Source organism: Vipera berus (genome assembly GCF_964194415.1).
Source record: "Vipera berus genome assembly, chromosome: 5".
Classification (NCBI taxonomy): domain Eukaryota; kingdom Metazoa; phylum Chordata; class Lepidosauria; order Squamata; family Viperidae; genus Vipera; species Vipera berus.
Genome location: NC_138207.1, coordinates 70,499,465 through 70,521,147, shown reverse-complemented (window position 1 = coordinate 70,521,147; position 21,683 = coordinate 70,499,465). Strand labels below are relative to the sequence as shown.

General features: G+C 36.5%; 1 protein-coding gene across 1 annotated transcript in view; it reads left to right on the top strand.

Moving 5' to 3' along the window:
* CFAP46 (cilia and flagella associated protein 46) overlaps window positions 1-21,683 on the top strand; it is a 98,547-nt gene that overhangs the window by 28,405 nt on the left and 48,459 nt on the right. Inside the window, exons 18-30 of the mRNA XM_081328586.1 lie at window positions 645-857; window positions 4,759-4,978; window positions 6,286-6,435; window positions 7,643-7,750; window positions 8,697-8,875; window positions 11,643-11,774; window positions 13,774-13,942; window positions 15,952-16,036; window positions 16,151-16,289; window positions 18,263-18,446; window positions 19,179-19,338; window positions 19,720-19,880; window positions 20,897-20,989. Coding sequence (XP_081184712.1) covers window positions 645-857; window positions 4,759-4,978; window positions 6,286-6,435; window positions 7,643-7,750; window positions 8,697-8,875; window positions 11,643-11,774; window positions 13,774-13,942; window positions 15,952-16,036; window positions 16,151-16,289; window positions 18,263-18,446; window positions 19,179-19,338; window positions 19,720-19,880; window positions 20,897-20,989 — 1,993 coding nt within the window. The remainder of the gene's footprint in view (window positions 1-644; window positions 858-4,758; window positions 4,979-6,285; window positions 6,436-7,642; window positions 7,751-8,696; window positions 8,876-11,642; window positions 11,775-13,773; window positions 13,943-15,951; window positions 16,037-16,150; window positions 16,290-18,262; window positions 18,447-19,178; window positions 19,339-19,719; window positions 19,881-20,896; window positions 20,990-21,683) is intronic.

Genomic DNA, 21,683 nt, shown 5'->3' with positions numbered 1-21,683 from the left:
ACAAATACACAAACAATAAAAAATAGAAGTTAAATATGCTATAATAAAATGAAAATTGGGTGAGGCTTTCTGCAACAACTCCATCTTTAATAACTTCTCTAACATCAACAAAGAGGAGGCTAGCCTGATCGCTACTACGAGTCTGTCCTACAACTTTGGCCATGCAACTAAAAAGCAGTGGTTTCTTGCTTCCTCTCACTCCTGGAAATGTCAGAACAGTAACAGTTTTGCCCTGTTAGATCTTACAGTAATCAAGATGTTACTGAGTGACCTCTTTATATGCAGAATAGAAGCCAGGTGTCAATGGGAAATGATTTTTTAATGAGATAAACTATTAATAATATATGAAAATGGGGTAATTATATATGCATGTATGCAAATTTATATTGTGTATAAATATAGGAGAACATAATGTTGCATGTTTAAGGTCTCCAAAAGACATCAGAGGAAACAGAAATCCTAAGGCTAGTCTATAGAAGAACTTTATGATAGTATATTATTTGAAAATAGTTACATTTCATAGTTTGGAAAAAATAATTATGTTTCAGATATTTTCCTGACCATACTATATACAATGGATTGTTTTCTGTTTCGTTTCCTTTTCTTTTTGGTAATTTTAATAATTCAAATTTCTACCTGTTAAGCAACTGGATAAACCACTTATCTCAATATGCTATGGAAAACTTTCTACGAGCTGTCAAAATTGGAGAGGAGTTAAATGAAGCCTGGATTGTACATAATACAGTAGCGTATGTGTTAAATCACAATAAGCATCTGATTATTTCAAAAAGGCAAAGAGAACTTGTTGACCCCCTTCAAATCCTTTTCAGTGCTGTTAAGAATATTGGGACCTTTGGGTAAGTTTTACAAGAGTTTAGTTGGATGTTTGATATTTTTAAGGTTCTTAATAAGAAAGTATAACTTTTAATGGCCTTTTGATGTAAGAACATGATTGGTTTAAGATACATAACAATGACATTAACAAGTCAATCTTTTTTTTACTAAGGCAAGCCTTTATAGTTCTCCATTTTGAAATAATGTGACTTGTTATTATTGCTGGCTGATAACACTGGGTGTTTCTGCACAGGTAGATCCTTAAGCGCTCAGATCTCTCATACTATATATTATTTTTTCTGACTGTGATACAAATACTTTTAATACATATATTTACATAAATAATCTTAGTTCTTTTTCCCCTTTTCATTATTGCTTTGCTTTATTTATGATATTCATATATATTTATATATAATTAAAGGTTATTAACACTCAGTTGTTTAAACAGCTAAGAGTAATGAGTATTGAGAAGAGAAGAGAGAAAGGAAAATATTCTATTTTTATTAGTTACAATTTAGGAGTTGAGTTTAGAAGTTGAGCATAAAAAAGTATTTATTGCATAATAAAGTTTTGATCTTAAACTGATTACTTAATATTAAAATATTCAACAATTTTGAAATCCTCTGTGTGTGTGTGTGTGTGTGTGTGTGTGTGTGTGTGAAAGGAAAAAAACAGATAAATGAGCAAAAGTGAAAAGACTACTGGATTTCTGACTTCCCCTTTTTAGGCACCTGCTAATTTGCAAGCAATATTTGTAGACATTTAGGCCTCCTTAGAAGCCAAGGGAATATGTGTTTCTTGCAACATAATACCTTGTTATAATTTTTTCATCTTGTTCCCCCTTTCTTTTGAATCTGAATCTGTTTACATTCCAGCTGATTACTGTAAGTGCCATGCCTCCATGCAGACAAAATATTTTTTCACTTTTTACTGTACATCTTATGCTGTACTAGGCTTAATAAATAGCCGATACATAAATAGAAAATATTTAAATAATGAACATGGATCTAAACTAAAAATAATTAAAGAACTATAGAAAAGAAAATATCCAACTACCAGTATCCTGGTACTGCTAGTGTACAAAATTAAACCCAAGTAAGATAAAAAGGAAGGAAGGAAGGAAGGAAGGAAGGAAGGAAGGAAGGAAGGAAGGAAGGAAGGAAGGAAGATCTCTTATAACTTCCAGTTTGGTTTAAGTTACTTCTCCCAACACTTGGAAATAAAATAAAAAATAAGTTCTATACTAACAGCAACAACTGTTAAAAGAAAAAGAAAAATAGGAAGTTTGTTATTTATCTGATAAGCACAGAGTCTTTGAGAACCACGAAAGACGACGAACTTGTAAATTTTCATCCCCAAAAGAAAGATAGAGGATTATTGGATACAATCCTATTTCTTGCCAAAACACATTCCAAATCAAAATACTTTCTTAAATTTAGTTCATGCAAAGGCAGATCTGAGTAAACTGTTATTTTTATCTCCAGGATATTTCAAGCAGGTAGTTTGTCTTAAAAGTTGTAAAAAGTGGTGTCTTGATGCTGAATTTCAAAAACTATTAGCTGTCTGTAAGACATTTTGGCTATTAATCTGTGAGCACTGAGTATCTCAAGTCTAACATTGGTTAACAATGAGCCAATATCCTGAATGTGTACTTCTGTGTAAATTAACAAAAGTTTCTGCTGCACCCCCTCCAGACGCAAATTATTTGGCAAGGGGTTTCTGCTAAGCTACTGATGTGGTTTTAGTTTAATTTGCCGATTTGTAATTATTTATTGTGAAATTGTTCTTTTACTTGCTGGTGATGACCTATAAAGCCCTAAATGGCTTGGGTCCGGGATATCTGAGGGAACACCTGCTGCCGGCATCAAGTTCCCTTCGTCCTGTGCGCTCCCACAGGGAGGGCCTTCTCAGGGTGCCGCCGGCAAAGGATTGCCGGCGGGCAACACCCAGGGGGAGGGCCTTCTCTGTGGGCGCGCCTGCCCTCTGGAACCAGTTACCCGTAGAGCTTAGGACTGCCCATGATTTTCGTTCGTTCCGCCGGGACCTGAAGACCTGGCTCTTTGAGCTTTCCGGCCAGGACTGAGGATTTTTTAATTTTTTAACTTATTGTAATTGGGTTTTTAATCAGAGTTATAGGGGTTTTAGATTTTAATTAAGGAAAATTTAATCTATTTTAATTGCTATTAATTTTTGTATTGTAATGTTGTTTTAATTGCCTTGTGAACCGCCCTGGGTCCTACGGGAGAAGGGCGGTATATAAGTTTAATAAATATAAATATAATATATAATACTTCAGGTTTAAATCTGAGTTCACGAGAAATGCTAATAATTCTTTTCCTTGCTTCCATATGTTTAACAAGTTAAAGAGCTTGAGTTCATATATTTTCCAAGATATGCCAACATCCAGATTTGCTTCATCATTAATTCAAGACTGATTACTTCTTCCAACTGAGATAACAAGCATCAGGGCTCAGTATAGCTCTGTATATAATCTGGCAGAAAACCATTGACCTCTCTTTCCTGTCCAGAATTTCAGTTAAATGCATAAGAGTAAAGCTGGAATAGAGCTCTTGGCTCAAGATGGCTGAGGAGAACCATCTTCTTTATTTTACATAGCATATCATTAAAATAATGCTATATCCCAGTTAAAGCAAACTGAGAGTTTGGGCATAAATCACTCAGTAATTTGCTATCTATATGAGCAGATTCACCTACAGAGTAAGAGCAAGGTTAACATGAAGTCCAAGCATTTTTAATTCACTATTTTATTTATAGATAGCTTTTTAAAATATTGGATAAGTCTAATGTCTTTCTATTTGCAGACTCTTAAGTCTGGAAAAGAAAGATGAGTTTTCCTGTTTTTTCCATCTCCAAATTATTTCCAGGGTTCCAATTACTTACTCAAAAGGAGGAAAGTCCTTTGTATTTCAACCCAAATGCTACTGCTGTTTAATTGCTGTTAAAAAGTTGAATTACTATACATTTGTCGCTACATCGAAATGTCTAAGTGGCTTACACCAGCCAACAGATTTTACTTGATATCAATAAAGGATGGTTCCTGGATACTTCATCATAGCCAGCTCTCACTCTTCACCAGGGAAGGATTTACTCTTGTCCCAAGACTTGAGAATATTGACTAGGAAATGAATAGAACTCAGTGTTCATTCCATTCATTTCCTTAGGGCAGGGGTAGGCAACCTTGGCTCTTTTATGACTCATGGACTTCAACTCCCAGAATTCCTGAGCCAGCATGGCTCAGCTTGGAAACTCTCCCTTTCCTCTCAGCATGGCTGGCTCAGGAATTCTGGGAGTTGAAGTCCATGAGTCATAAAAGAGCCGAGGTTGCCTACCCCTGCCTTAGGGCTATAGTTCATTAATTTGTTCAACTTCTATCCCACAGCTGTTAACTGATTACTGTTACAATGATATACCATTTTTTTCTTTTTTGTTTTTCCCCTCACTTTTTGGTTAAAGCACTTTCTGTGTGGGGATTTTTGCTCTTTAATTACTGAAGAAGTGCTCTGAATCATTCAATTTTACCATCAATTTTTTTTAGCTATGATATATTATTTTTTTGGAAAATTGTCTATACTGTTTTTGCATGATGGAGTTTCCTTTCCCCCCCCTTTTTGTACCTATTGGCAGTGTATTAGGTCTGTTGAGCGTACATGACAGAGCAGGAAGACTATGATATTACTTGAAATATAAATAGTAGTTATGGAACTGAAGGCTGTACAAATAGGCAGTATTCAGAGACTGATATTCTGAGGATGGAGCTACCTAAACAAAATAAATAAATACCAGTTGCATATCTGTTCCATGTTTGGTACTAATGAATGCATATCTTAATTTGGCACGGTAAAGCGCTGGTTCATAATATTAACTTTAAACAATTTTTCTTCCTCTTCTTTTGTTTTGTTTCAGGAATACTACTCTTTTAGTAACATTATGTAATGCTCTGGCAAGAGGGCTGATTCTTCCCTGGATTCCCAAAATTGTTTCCAAAACTGATGAAAAGAAAATTAATGAGGAAGGGCCCACCAAACGTAAAAAGACTGCTTTAAAAGGACATGATAAATCATTCACTGCTCTAATTACACCTGTGGATCCAGCTGGAATCCACGATATTAAAGCAGCTGTAGAGGTATATTTTTTATCCTAATGGTTTTCTACATCAGAATAGGTTACACATGATTAAACATCTTCTTCAACCTGTGTGGACAGATTGACGATGTATGGTTGACTGCCAGTTCATTTTAGAGGTTGACTTCATGAAGTAGCTACAGTGTTAATGGGTATTCTTTCTTTCATGGAATATGTAAGCATTTTAATTGGAAGCAGAAGAAAGGGCCAAATGACGAAGATGTCTCTTACAAATCTAAGAATCTGAACTTTGGCTGAAGCCAAGCAAGACTGAGTGGCTTTGGGTGTTTGGAGTTCCTGGTGCTGGGAACCTTCCATCAGAGTTGTGTTACTACTTCATGTAGGCCCGGTGGGTAATCTGGGAGCAAGATGCTGTGACTAGGAGGGTTTTTTTATACCTTCAGATGGTGTACTAGCTGCGCACATTGCTAAACCAAAAAGTCTTGCTCACTGTCACTCATGCCCTCATTACCCTCTCATATGGATTACTGCAATGCCCTCTATGTTGAAGAGCATTCAGAAGTTTCAACTTGGGCAGAATGCATTAGATGGCATTATTTATTTGGCACACGTACCAACACTATCCATGAGCTGCATTGGTTGCCAGTGTGCTTTCAGATGCAATTCAAGGTGCTGGTTGTCATCTTTAAAGCTTCATGGCTTAGGACCAGGTTACTTGAGGGCCCTTGTCTTTTCTCAGTTGTTTCTGCCGTCCACTCTGATCAAGCCCAATGGCTTGTTTAGGATCCTGCTGGCTAAAGAATGCCTGTTGGTAGGCCAAGGAGACATGCCTTTTTTTGCCATAGCCTCCACCTTATGGAGAATTCACCTTCCAGAGACCTCCAATCCTGCTGGCCATTCATAAGGTCCTAAAGATCTGATTCTGTGCCCAGGCCAGTGTGCGCAGGGACCCACCTCTTGGATGTATAAGTTATTTGAGTGGATGTTTCTTGGAGGCTTTGTATTTAACTTTTGTAATGTTTGTCATTTTTATTTTATTTTATTTTAATTCTGTTTGCTGCTCGGAGTCACATGTTGACATTGGCTGCCATATAAATTGGATGGATGGATAGATGAATGAATGAATGAATTGAATGTTATTTATTATGTTGTTGTTGTTAGTTGTGAAGTCGTGTCCGACTTCGTATTACTTATTGGCAAACCAACAATGTTAGTTTATTTGATGGGAGAGCTTTTTATCAGTAATATAGATAGCCCCTTCTCCATCTCATGCTCCCCCAAATATATTAATATGCCTCTGCATTAGTTTTTTTTTTAAAATAGCGTTTATAAAATAATTTCTTTTAGGTCTGTGAATTTGCTATGCATTTGCCTACTGGAAGTGCACCTGATGAGCCTGTACCTATTGCTATGCGTCAACAAGTTATTGCAACTTGGGTAAAAGCCAAACAATTACTTCAGCAGCAGATTGGGAGGTGGCATGGATCTGAAGAGGAGGTATCCATGCTTTCTATCACAGCGTAAAAAAGCAGCCTTTGGATAGCTGAGAGTCACAGCTGAGAGTCACAGCAGAGAGATGGTGGATGATGATGCAGAGTAGACAGAGGCAGTATTTATTTTCTTTCTCATTCTAATTTATCTAGTTTTCTTTCTTTTTTGTTGGAGGGAGGTGTCCTTTGTGGTATAAATTACCTTAAGCCTAATTTAAGCACATAAACCATGTTTTAGTGCTTCTCACTTCAGAACAGAAGGAAACTATGTCAGGTATTTTTTGACAAGGTGGCTACCAGAAAGGGGATTTGGGGGATAGCATGCTGCTTGCGAATATCAAATTGCTCGTCCTCATAACACCAGGGAGAACCAGTTTGAAAAAGAGAACTCCAGTCTGGGAATTTCATTTTACATATATAGATAGACCTTAAGCTTGGCTGTATTCTCACACAGTCAGTATACAGTAGAAAAGGTAAATGTTTCCCTGTCCAGTCGTTTCTAATTCTAGGGCTCAGGGCTCATGTCCGTTTCTTGGCTGAGGAAGCCAGCATTGCCTGCAGACATTTTCCATGGTCATGCGGCCAGCATGGCTAGATGCCAAAGGCACAGAGAATGCTGTTTCCTTCCCATCAAAGTGGTGACTATTAATCTACTCACATATGCATGCTTTCAAACTGCTAGGTGTGTAGGCATACATACGTATATATGCCCTACTAAATATGAATATCTAAACTTGAGGATTCCAACCAGGATTATCTCAACTTTCTCCCAATGTGATCCTCATAACACCAGTTACCTTAATTTTTGGTAAAAAAAAATAGCATGCCTTAAACCCTGCTTAATCTTCATATGTTGCCAAATTACCAAAAAAAACAAGTGCTTCTATTATATTAGTGCCATGCGCCCTGTGACTCAGATGCCAAAAATTATTTGTAGAAAAGCACAAAAAGATTGCCCCTTCCTATAATAGAATCTATTTTTTTCAGAATCTGAGGCCAAGTTCTCACCAAGGGGAGATGTATTTGTTAATCTTCATTTGGGTAATATCATTTTAGATTGCAATTGAGTTGCATGATAGATTGTTCTATGAAGTATATTAGAGAAGCTAGATTGAGTCTGAATTTGAGATATCTATAAAAATGTAAAGTGTATATTTGTACTTATTTAATATGATGCCTTGTTATCTGTTGAATAAGTGTTTCTTTCTATTCAGGGTAATGATGATGGGACAAGTCCCATGATAAAAGTTTTTATTGGCCTGGAAATGTATTCGTGCAATGGCTTGAACCTTATGGATTTTTTACTTCCCAATTTGTCTCAGGTATTTATATTTCTTCCTCCCCTTTCTCCTCCTTGTCCTTTTGTCATAATAGTAGTAGCTTTTTATAAATTAGTTAGAAGGCCACATCAAACTCAAAACACAGTGGCACATCCAAAACAATAATTCTTCTTCGGTGTATTTATTGGGCCCACAAATAGAATAACCCACATTCATGTTAAATATATGAAAAAGAATTAAACTTCAGTTTCTCAGACTGCTATTTTACTGTGGTTCAAGTTAACCAAAGCTTTTTTTGGAATGCAAAGAATGGGGATGAAGGGTAGGGAAGAAAAAATAGATCTGGGTGAAAAGAGCAAAAGATTCCAGTCAGTTGACTAATATGAATAGTACAATCAGACCATGGTTCTAATGAATGTTGGTATTGTCATAACCTTGGTCTGATTGCAGACCCACACTCTCATACAGATAGGGTGGTAGAAAAGAGGTTTTTCCCCCCCTTTCTTCTTTCTTTTCTCTCCCATAAAGGGACTAATAGCAATCCCTTGGGTTTCCATGGCTCAAATAATCAAGAGAGTGGTTTTACATTTTATCAATATTTTGAATCTCTTCAAAAAAAAACATACTGAAACTTTCCTTTTTTAAACCTGAAAACATTTTTCCTCTTTAAAACTGGAATACAGTACAATTCAAAGGATATATTTTCCAAGTAGTTACTTCGCTCATGTCTTAAATTTGTTTGGTTTATGGTAATTATAGCCCACACCTATAAAAGATCGCTAATGACCTGCAACACAGATTCCCAAGCCAGAAGCACTTACTGTATCAATATCAATTTTTTTCCCTAAATCATTCTTTAGAAAAAGGTACAAGTTATTATTCTGAGACACTGTAGACTGGAGGTGTTGAATATTAATGTTATCAGTTCATGAATACATATACATATATATGTACATGTATATATATATATTTATCCACTTCCTTGTAGTTGGTAAAAATGGCTCTGGAATGCAGTTGGTCAGATTCGCTTGTACAGCTTCAGACGCTGACCAGGCTTATGCATTTTGCACATAATCTCCATGACCATGAGCTGGTGATAACTTGTTCTCAGAAGATTTTGGAATTGGGTAAAGTGCCATTTAACACAGATCCAAAGAAAAAGGGAATGTAAGTAGACAAGTTACTTTTAAATACTGAATTATATAAAAAAACAACCTTACATAATTCTTGATCCCTTAGCTGCAGGTTTCCATCCACCCCTCAAAAAAAAAAACTCTTCACAATGATCCCTGTTTCATTTGTAGCTATAATTAAATAATGTGTCACTACCAGCATTGACTTGGATTAAGGCAGTTAGGTTTCAAGGAATCACGATCAGAATCCAAAGTTAGTAGAAGAAACTTGAGTAAATATGGAGTCTTTTGCCTTCCCTACCATGTTTGTGGTCATTGTCCTTTAACCCAAGCTCCTGAACAGGGGTTCTCGCTGGAAGGAGGGGGACCATTTTTCATGTGATTTGGGGAGAACGGAGCAATTTGCACAACAGGATCTTTGTGTTCTTATTCCCTCTCTTAAAAATGCCTTCTTCCCCAAAAGAAGGAAGGATTGTGATATTCAGCTCAATCATTTCACCTACCATACTGAGGTGATGTGAATTCAGGCTTCTTTTTAGAGTTCTAGAGGGCTAAATGGCCCTCCTAATTTGCCTAACGAGAGGTAAGAAAGGAAGAAATAATTTTCTCTGGTGATGCAATCAGATGTAGAAACTAACTCTGAAATCTGATGTCTAATCACCAACATCTTACTATTAGTTAGGCTCTCCCTCATTACAGCTGCAACAGTTCTTTTCTCTGATCTCCATAGTGTTATTTTGATTATTTTGCTCTTTAATATTATTTTGTGTGAAATACTTTCGAGCTTTCAATTAAATTTCTGGGTGGAAAGCACTTTCAGATTTTTATAACTTTTAAAATTCACTTTTAACTCAAGAGGGCTTTTTATTCTGTTTATCACCTTAATGCGTAGTGAATCTTTCCATTAAAGTAGCAGTACTCGAGGAGGAAAACTGGTTTCAGACTTTTTTTTTAAGAAACGAATTAAATAGAGCAATACTGACCTCTAATGGATACAATTATTATACTATTATATTGATGTACAGTAATGTTAAAAGCAGTTTTTTGCCAGTTCCACATGCTACATACAGTAGTTGTGTAACACTGCGCTGGTGATATCTTAAAACAGGGGTGTCAAACTCAATTTCATTGAGGGCCACATCAGCATTGTGGTTGCCCTCAAGGGGCCAGGTGGGTATGGCCTGGGTGGGCATGGCCTACTGGGTGGGCGTGACTAGAGTGCGTATGGCCTACTGGGTGGGCATGGCCAGCTCTAAATCGTTCGCATCAAGGGTGCCTATGGGTCCTGGGCAGGAGTGGGACAGATCTGAGGGTCTCTGGCAGAAGGAGGGTCTCTGGGCCAGGGCCAAGGCAGTCGGGGCCGTTCCCTCACTATTTCCAGGATGGCTTCGCGGGCCACATGAAACCACTTCGTGGGCAGGATCCGGCCCCCGGGCCTTGTGTTTGACATGTCTGTCTTAAAATGAAAGCAAGATTCAGACTAAGAGTTAGAAGCAGGGCTTTTTTTCTCATAGAACGCCCAGAACGGAGTTCCGGCACCTTTTTTGGATGGGACCTTGTAGGGTAGGCAAGGTGGGTTGTATGACATGTATGAGTTCCGGCACCTTTTTCTTTTACAAAAAAAGCACTGGTTAGAAGGGACTATATAAATCATCAAGTCCACCTTTCTGCTCAGTGCAGGAATCCAGTAAACCATTCCTGGCAACTGGCCATCCAGACCCTAAAAATCTTCATCAAGATGGAGCATATGTAATCACTGTTCTAGGCAGACTGTTCCATTGTTTAATGCAATGTTCTCAACTTCAGCCTGTTGGTTCTTACCAGTTGTTTTGTTTGTTTCAACAGAGAATAGGTCCACATATGACCACTTTTTAAAAATTCCCTCTCAGTCTTTTGCAAGCTAACTATGCTTATCTTCTTTAACTATTTCTTCGCCGGATTTAATTTCAGATTCCTTATCATCCTTTAGTTGTCCTCTAAACATGCCGCAGTTTCTCCATGCTTCTTTTAAGATGCATAAGTGTGAAAAGTGGTCATAAGTTACTTTTTTTCAGTGCCGTTGCACCTACAAATGATCGCTGAACAAACTGTTGTAAGTCGAAGACTACCTGTAGTTCATCTGCGATTCTTTGTACACAGAATTAGACAAAACAATTCAATCAGAATAGAGCTGGATGGGACCTTGGGGGTCTTCTAGTCCAACCTCCTGCTCAAGCAGGAGACTCTACACCATTTCAGACAAGTGACTGACCAGTTGCTTCTTAAAAACTCCAGTGACGAAGCACCGACAAGCTGTTCCACTGGTTAATTGTCCTCACTGCTAGGAAGTTTCTCCTTAGTTCCAAGTTGCTTCTCTCCTTGATTGATTTCCATCCATTGTTTCTTGTCCTACCTTCAGGTGCTTTGGTAAATAAGTTGAACCCCTTCTCTTTGTGGCAACCTCTCAAATGCTGGAATGCTGCTATCATGTCACCCCTAATCCTTCTTTTCACTAGACAAGCCAGACCCAAATCCTGCAACTGTTCTTCATATATTTTAGCCTCCAGGCCTTTAATCATCTTAGTTGCTGTTCTTTACCTGTGATGAATATTAGCTGATAAAATGAGAAGTGGCTTTTAGGTCCAATAAGTAAAAAAAAACAAAAAACCCAACTCTCCCCCCTTAGCCTGCCCAAAAAGGAGAATGGAAAGTTTTAGGTTGTCTGTTTCTCAATTCCTACAGAGCAAAGCACTGCTCTATTCTGGCAGGATCTTGAAAACTGAGTTATTAGTCAAAAGTTTGTTTTTGACTTCTTTATGTAGAAATGATTACAGTGCCAGACAAGAAATGCTGAGTATCGCTACTTGTACTCAAGGAAAGAGTATAATGGAAAACCTGGCTGGCAAAAAACATTTGCGAGTTACAGCCTCAAAATCCTTTGTTGAAAGTGCAAGGTATGTTGTGATCTTTTTTTGGAACATTTTTTTATTTTAATGAAATCTGAATATTAACACCAGCAAATGTATAAATTCCAGGCAAATAGCAACTGTGTATTGAACGCACTGAAATAAAAGCAGAATTTTAGAATAGAAACCTTTATTCTTTTTTTTCTTACTTTCTCTTTCTGTCTCTCAACCATTAGCAAGTTGCAGGGAAGATCTCATATTGAATTTTTAAAAAATTAAAGCAAGAGCGTCATAAAATAAGGCCAAAGGCCAGATGTAGTTTGGCATCATTTAATGTCTGTTTCTGGGTATTTAGTTTTAAAAAAACATTTAGTTTTTTTTTTTAAAAAGAGAGATCAATAGTTTTGTGAATTAGCTTTATTTTTAGACTGACAGTAATAATCATTTCCACATTGTATTAATGTTAAAGAAACTGAGATTTCTGCCTGCACTAGTCTAGCTAACAGTCTGAGATAATCCTGGATGGAATTTTGTCTGTGACTTTTGATAACTTTACTTTTCCCTTTTAATAAAACATAAAGTTAGTCAAATGAAGATTAAATATAAAAATATAAAAAATTAAATCCAAATCTAAAAAATGTATTTAAGACATGTGACATGGATAAATTTCAATAGCTCTTTGGCAAGAAGACATAGTTTTTAAAAAGGCATTTTAAATAGAAAATATGAAAAAGTAATTGGCTTAGACGATGCAAAGTTTCCAAAATTGTACATAATTCTTCTTGTTTTCCACAACAACCCTGTGAGGTAGGTTGGGCTGAGACCATGTGGTTACCCAAAAACCACCCCATCAGCTTTCATGTCTAAAGGAAGACTAGAACTCACAATATCCTGGTTCCTAATCCAGCAGCTTAACCATCACACCAAACATTTTTATTTCAGGAATCAGACAGAAACTTAATAATGTTTATTAACAGGAAACATTTAGTTTCAGAAATCTTTGAAGTGCTATTGAAATAAAACTGCAGTTCTGTGTAAGATAAATGGAGTGCAAGAGATAAGTCACCCCATAGATTTTGACATGTGGGAAAATATAGCTAACATAACTTTTTTAAAATATTATATTCAACTAAAGGAAAGTTATGAAATTAAGAACAGATGGCATAAATAAGCATAACAGGCTAATCTATAAGTATGTAGAATCTCCTGTTCTGAGAATGTAAAATAATAATGGGAGCTGATTGTAATTATGGAATACTTGATTCTTTGGGAAGAGCAATATCACCTAATATTAAATATTTATTATGGTAATGAAAAAGAAAAAGAGAATGAAAGCTTTACTGTTTGTGTTGATGTGTAAATCCTATAAATAATTTTGACAATTGTTGTCAACATCCAACAAACAGCAAGTTCTGGGGGAAACTAAGAAATTGGCTTAATAAGCACATTATGCTTATTTACTTGGCTAATTTTTAAATAATCAGGATAATTAATAATTACTAACTTGTTAGAACAGCAGAAACATTAAAACATTAACCTTACAATTAATTCATTGGATAATTTTGTTATTTTATTTTATACAGCAAATATTATGTGGGTGTGTTCATAACTGTATATATGTAATCTTGGGAGGTTTTTTAATGAATCAGTACAAAATTATTTTAGAGGACAAAATCTCAAGAATGATTAAATTACTAAAAATTATCTCTGTTATATGCCATATAACAGATGGATAGATAGATAGATAGATAGATAGATAGATAGATAGATAGATAGATAGATAGATAGATAGATAGATAATAGATAGATAGATAGATAGATAGATAGATAGATAGATAGATAGATAGATAGATAGATAAAAAGAGAAATCAAGAGATAAAACTTATCCATTGTTTTTATTAATGGATAAGCCCTTTAATTTTTTAAAAAATCAATGTCTTAATGTTGAAATATGTCCAAGAGGGTAGTTAATCAGAATCACTGCAATTGCATTATGTACTACTTACAGCAGGCCTGTGGGTTTTATTTTATTTTTCCCCTTTCTTAGATATGCAGGAGAAGCAGGAAATCTCAGCATTGCCATGGTAGCAGCCCGGCATTTCTGGAATGCATGCTTACCTTTCATTGGTTCTTCGGCAGACAGGCAGCATCTCAAAGCACCTACTGAAGTCATTCTCAAGAGCATCATTAAAGCATCAGAGGCCAAAAGTAAGCAGGTAAGGAATAGGACTTTCCTACCGGATTCGTGGCTGATTTGACTTCCAACGCTCAAAACAGAAGCGAAACCTGATGAGGAAAATAATAATGTACATCTTGCACTGTAATGTAAAAAGGTAAATAAATAAATATTGTTGTTGTTGTTAGTTGCGAAGTCGTGTCCGACCCATCGCGACCATATGGACAATGTTCCTCCAGGCTTTCCTGTCCTCTACCATCTTCTGGAGTCCATTTAAGCTCACGCCTACTGCTTCAGTGACTCCATCCAGCCGCCTCATTCTCTGTCGTCCCCTTCTTCTATTGCCCTCAATCTTTCCCAGCATTAGGCTTTTCTCCAGTGAGTCCTTCCTCCTCATTAGGTGGCCAAAGTATTTGAGTTTTAGCTTCAGGATCTGGCCTTCTAAAGAGCAGTCAGGGTTGATCTCCTCTAGGACTGACCGGTTTGATCGCCTTGCAGTCCAAGGGACTCGCAGGAGTCTTCTCCAGCACCAGAGTTCAAAGGCCTCAATTCTTTTGCGCTCAGCCTTTCTTATGGTCCAACTTTCACTGCCATACATTGCAACTGGGAAGACCAAAGCCTTGACTATACACACTTTTGTTGACAGGGTGATGTCTCTGCTTTTTAGTGTGCTGTCTAGATTTGCCATGGCTTTCCTCCCGAGGAGCAAGCGTCTTTTAATTTCTTGACTACAGTCCCCATCTGCAGTGATCTTGGAGCCCAGGAAAATAAAATCTGTCACTACCTCCATTTCTTCCCCATCTATTTGCCAGGAATTGAGAGGGCCGGATGCCATGATCTTGGTTTTCTTAATGTTTAGTTTCAACCCAACTTTTGCACTCTCCTTCTTCACTCGCAACAAGAGACTCTTCAGTTCCTCTTCACTTTCTGCCATTAGAGTGGTATCATCTGCATATCTTAGGTTGTTGATATTTCTTCCAGCAATCTTAATTCCAACTTTTGATTCATCTAGCCCTGCCTTTCTCATGATGTGCTCTGCATATAAGTTAAATAGGCAAGGCGAGAGTATACAGCCTTGCCGGACTCCTTTCCCAATTTGGAACCAATCAGTGGTTCCGTGTCCAGTTCTCACTGTTGCTTCTTGGCCCGCATATAGGTTTCTCAAGAGACAAATAAGATATTCTGGTACTCCCATCTCTTTAAGAAATAAATAAATATATATAAATATAGTATATAATAAATGATTATAAATAAATAAATAATTGTTTTACCTAATAAAATAACAAGTGAATATCTTTGGACAACCTGACTTTCCCGGCACAATTGGTCATTTTTGGAAAGGATTTCAAACCTCCTACGTCTCACTCTTCTTGATAGTTTGCTGTTTTCTGCCATTAGATAATAGATCCTACTAATAATAATAATAAAGTTGGAAGGGACCTTGAAGGTCATCTAGTCCAACCCCCTGCTCGGGCAGGAAACCCTATACCGTTTCAGACAAATGGCTGTCCAGTCTCTTCTTAAAAACGTCCAGTGTTGGAGCATTCACAGCTTCTGGAGGCAGATTGTTCCACTGGTTAATTGTTCTGTCAGGAAGTTTCTCCTTAGTTCTAGGTTGCTTCTCTCCTTGATTAGTTTCCATCTGTTGCTTCTTGTCCTGCCTTCAGGTGCTTTGGAGAATAGCTTGACTCCCTCTTCTTTGTGGCAGCCCCTGAGATACTAGAACACTGCTATCCTGTCACCCCTAGTCCTTCTCTTCATTAAAATAGACATACCCAATTCCAGCAACCGTTCCTTATATGTTTTAGCCTCCAGTCCCCTAATCATCTTTGTTGCTCTTCTCTGCACTCTTACTCTCAACATCTTTTTTACATCGTGGTGACCAAAACTGGATGCGGCCTTACCAAGGCATTGTAAAGTGGTACTGTCTTGGGTTCCCCCCCCCCCATTTTTATTTTAAAAGTTTATTTTGTTATAATCACAACATTGTAATTCAAATGTCAATGACACCTTTTCTATTACAATCAGGACCTCATTTTTTTTTTTTAGGAAGCAGATAATATGTTACAGCTGCATCAATGGCCTACAGTAGATTTTCAGAGCAGCAGCCCATCAGATGGGCATTTTTTTCCAGGTAAGTTTTTTTTTTGCCATTTCATCTTTTTAAATATTTTCTCCCCATTTGCTGATGATCTCTACCTGAATGGATTTTGTAAGGTTTGAAATGTTGTGTTAATGTCTTTCAAAGGTGCTGAGGAAGATTTGACTTTAAGAACATTCTTGTATGTGTTACTGTTCCAAGCACATGCTGATAAAAACGATTGGGAGACAGGCCTTAAGGTTTTAGATGAAGCGGTTCAGATTCTCCCTCGCACAAAGCACAGACTGTAAGTCATTTGGATAGTTGGCAAAATATTTCAGTTAATATGCAATGCTATGGCTGTGGTTATCATAAGTAATTATGATAACCAGAATTAACCCGGGGAGAAACTTTCTACTAAGGTGGTTGTCTCCAATCCACAACTTTTCATGATAATAATCAGAATAGAGCTGGAAGGGACCTCGGAGGTCTTCTAGTCCAGCCCCCTGCTCAAGCAGGAGTTCCCTACATCATTTCAGAGAAGTGGCTGTCCAGTCTCTTCTTAAAAGCCTCCACTGATGAAGCACCCACAACGTCTGAAGGCAAGCGGTTTCACTGGTTAATTGTCCTCACTGTTAGGAAGTTTCTCCTTACTCCCGGGTTGCTTCTCTGCTTGATTAGTTTCCATCTGTTATTTCTTTCTCTCTTTTTTTGATAGTAAGAGAAATCTGATTTTCTTATTTATTTGATGTCTATAGCCACCTATCTCAACAAGTGCCCCTGGATATATATATATATATATATATGGTTGTCAAGTAAAGCTATTGGTGTCAATGCTAATATAGCCAACAAAATGGAGCCTTAAAGACACTCAGGGCTATAGGCCTGGGCACATAGCCAGGTCTTCATAGCCTTACAAAAGGCCAATGGGGTCAGGGTCATCCTAATATCTGAAGGGAGAATCTTCTAGATGGCAGGGGCTTTGATGGAGAATTGACAGACAGATTTCTTGGCTTAGAGACCTGTAACATGCCCAATCTAGTATTCCTTCCCCAGTTTTGCTTTTTTTTCTCTCCAGTTTTTTTATTCATTATGAAACATAGAGTCCATAAATGTTCTAGTAACCCACTAACCAAAGGGGTTCCAATATTGCTTACTTAAGGTCTTCTAATTAACCCTATTCCTCAGGGACAGTACCTAACTACCTGATATTTGAAGAAAAGGAACAGTTCTTTGAAACCAGGATGCTTCCAGAACACTATCAATACCAATAAAGGAGAACATTTGTAGCTCATAGTTGAAATGAAGGGTGCTGTCTGAACTTGGTTGTTATCTAGCAGACATTTCATTACCCAGACTAGGTTACACCGTCAGTGAGCACCAAGGACCCCCTCATACTATTAATAATTGCAAGTATATAGTGAAATACAAAAGACGTTCACAGACATGTGGCAGAAGATCATTAACAAGCTTCACCAATTTCTAATGGTGAATTGCAGCAAGTGGCAGGCTGGAGACAGCTTGCACCAACTGGCAAGAGTCCTGGTTCTGAAATTTTGTGAGCTGGTTGATGGCAGAGGGAGCCTCAGTGCCTGGCGCACAAATCAGCCCTTCCGCAGTTAATGGTATTTGGTGGCAGCAATGGGGCCAAAAGAGGTTGTCCTTAGCATGTAGCAGCACATCACTGGTTGCAACTCAGTCACAGTATTTAATAGTCACATATACATATTCCTATAAACACATTCCCCCTTTATTTCCTTTTCACTCCAATATCTTGAAGTGAAAATGATTACTACAGTAATTGCATTTCAGCAAGCATTTGTAGCTCAGCGGTTGCCTAAAACGTTCCACATTGCAATTTTTTCTACTGGGTTTGTTGAAACAGCTCTTATTTTCCTCAATGTGGATATATTACTTAGTAATATATTACTTAGTAATTTAACTAGCATTAAATTCTACAAATGGGTACATTTGGAGGCAGCCTTTGTTAACCTCTACCAGTAATAGCCTCCTCTGAATATTAAATTAGTTTGTATTCATCCCACTGTTGGAATTCCTCTGTGTGTAATCCTGAATGTAATATATTAAAATTTCTTATGTACTATTATGCTAAAGTTTGGATATGAATGAACTTCATTCCATCATGAAGGTAAATATTCCTGCAACTCAAATAGTGATTTCTGACTTCAAAATACTTTATAAAAAAAGTTTTGAAATAACCACTTTGTCAGCTTATTAAGTCATTCATAAATACTGACAAAATAAAATTTTCCTTCATAGCCCAATTTTTAAGCATATGGTCATGGTAAAGGCAAGACTAGGACGTAATTATATAATGGAAATTCAGAAATTCCGTGATGAAACTGAAGACTACATGTCTCATATGTGGCATCGTTTGGCGTCTGTTTCCTATGATATTGTGGGACAATTGTCTTGCTACCAAAATGCAATTGAAGTTTTACAGGTTCGTGCGTATCTTCTTTTTAAAAGATGCTATTAGTTTGCAATTCCTGATGAAAAATCAATATCTGACAATGGTAGTAAGAATATAAGCTTTATGTAATTCCTAATTCTTGTTTTGGATCTTCCTTTCGAGAAGATTAGTAGCCTTTTGTGATTCTCCACCTAAACACCTGGGGAGGCCTAAGACTGAATTAATATGGTTAAGGATTTTCAGTATATTTCTGGCCTTAAGGAGCTGTCCTTGAGATACCTTTGGTGTACCAGATGTTAGAGGCATCTGAAACACAAAGTTCAAGTGAATGATGTAAATTTCAATTTTGAAATGTTGCTTTTGATATTTATCATGTCATTCATAGTTTTCCCTTCCTCCAAATTCCTAGTACTATCTCTGAATTGAAAAAAAAATGGATGTGTCTTCTAGAGATATATCAAAGTTAGGTTTATACCCCTGTTGCTACATAACTTAATCATGGCTTTTGGTCCTGACAGGTGTAGAAAATGCCTCCTTTCCCCCCAGTATTTGCTTAGACTGAGCAAGCAATAATCTGCAGAGGGTTAGGCTAGATTAATTTTCTGAACCCTTCCAAATCTATAATTCTATGACTCTCTGATCTGAAATTGTACTTTCCAAGAAGCAATGTAGGCTTTTGTATATTTATATTACCTTGTTTTCCTCTGAATGGGAATGTATATCAAGATCTAGTCTAAATATGTGCTCCTTGTTTTTATGTAGAAAAAGGAATCTGAATTAAAAAAAGTGGATAATATCTTAGGATTTGCAGAATGGTTGTATTGCAAGCAGTTTCCTCTTAGTGAGGCTATTAAACACCTGGAATGGGCAATAAATATGTTATTGTATCTCAGTCCTCTCCAAAAAAGCCCTGAGGAAGAAGGTACGTTTTTTCTAGCTATGTTCCAAAAACAGCTGTGTTTATTTTAGCATTGGTGGTGTAGTGTGATATAATATTTTTTCCTTTGACATTAAAAAACATTTAGATTTTTTCCTGTGGTCTTCTACAGATGATATCTTCCTCTTTCTTCATTTAAACAAAATATTGTTTTATGCCTTATGATTTTTTAAATTAAGGGGTGAGGAAGATAAAACTAATGCTTGAGACTTTTGGGACTACCCAGGAGCTATTATTCAGCTACACATGGAGCTTACGAGTTATACAAAACATGTCTGTTACATAAAAACATATCAACAATGTGTTTATATTGTTATATAAAACATTTTCAACAATATTGACTGATTCTTCATATTTTCTTTGTAGAATTAAGAAACCAAATTAGTATTGGAGAATTAAGAAGCATAAAACAATTAGAAGCTTTATTTAGAGCTTATACAATAATGGCAGTCATTTCTGGCCATGGTTCAACATTTTATGAGCAATACTGTTTGATGGCGTATGCTTTTGTGATTCGCATGTGGCAGGTGAGATAAGAACATGGTAACTAGAAGGCTGCTAAATGCATTGTACAGGTCTATTAGGTTTTTTTTAAATGAACAATGGCTTGAATTCAAAGCACTTACCGCAATCATGTTGATCTTCCAAAAAGAATTATTGTAGCTTTTAATGAAGATAAGGTATATGCAAGTGATTTCTTGATACACTTGAATGTCAAGTCTGTTCCAAAAACTTGTTCAAAGAAATTCCCACTTGTATAGAATTATAGAATCTGTAATGCTATTAGTCTGAACAGAACTGTATCTCATTTTCTGCTGTGTGCTGATATTATAACAACATTTAATTGGAAACAAAATTAATCTATTTCTTTGATATTTTTATGTGCAATTATATTCCATACAAAACTATTTACAGTGAATCAAGCAACTTGTCAAGGTTAAGGCAATGAAGCTTTCAGAATCTCTGTCTAAGCATATTTTATACAAAAAAGTGTAACCTGAATTGGAATATATCAAAATGAGTAAATCAGAGCACAAATGTAACAATGTATGTTAGCAGCAAAGTGGTAGATCACTTATTACTTTAAAAGCCTTATTGGCACATCCCAACCAAGGAAGAAAAACCGTCATAGTTTACAGGTTTTTTTAGCCAGAGAGAATGTATTTTTTGATGCTCTGCTCTTCATAGAAACCAATGTTCCTCTGCCATTTTTAGAAAAGATTTTTTTTAAAAAAAAAGTCCCTTAAAAGTAGTAAAAATTTAGGGATACCAAGTAGATCAGACTATTTGTTGGCTCAGTTACATTTTTAAAAAAAGAACTTTACTTTTCTAGGAATTTTATTAAGCTAGCTTGTATTATGATACATGACATTAACTTTTATGTATAGAGACTTTTTTGAACAGAAAATAAAGGCAATCTGTAATCTGTAAAAAAAGACTTTATTTATAGTAATATTATGTTTTATTCAACATTTAATTGAATTAAGAATTGTACTTCTTGGATTTTTTTTTCTTCCCAAAAGCAAGTGCAATTATTTTTCAGATGTCATTCACAACAGCAGGATTGCTTTTAAAGGCCAAAACTTCACCATCCCAATCAGCAACTACAAAGTCAAAAGATAAAGATGCAAAAAAGGTAACGCACCTTAAAAGCTGATGTCTTCATATCCTCCCATCATTGGGGGGGGAGACGACAATCACACATATGCCATAATGTCAATGACATAGCAAACAAATATGACACAATTTCATAATTATGTTACGGTTGTGATGACATCATGAAGCATATAGCTTGTTACAAATACTGCCATGTTCTATCAATGTAAGGGTACTGTTAATACTTCTAATCCATGGATAGAGAACATCTGGATTTTCAGATTTGTTAGTCTACCAGCATGTATCAACATCAATTAGCAGAGGGGGTGCTCAGGCTCATAAGGGTGATAATGTAATAATATCTAGAAAGGCTAAACCTTGACACCTCTCTTACTACCTGAGAATATATTAGCAGGGAAACGAATGCCATTTACTTGGAAACAAATGTATACATAGCACAAATGCTGCCACAGATCTTTAAATTGTCAAAACATTCATGAGTGTAATCATCACAATTTCTGTAGCAGTGATCATTTATAAGACAAGGTGAGAGAGATGCATTCACAGAATCTTATTTATGTAGACTCATCTGTCTAAAATTTAACTGATGACTGTCACTTTCCTGCTGTTTACAAATTTAAACAGTGGCTCTTTCCTTCCTCGTTATAATTAGATTGAATGATAAAATGTTATCTCCTTAATGTTCCCAAATTTGGAATTTCTATCTGTTGAAG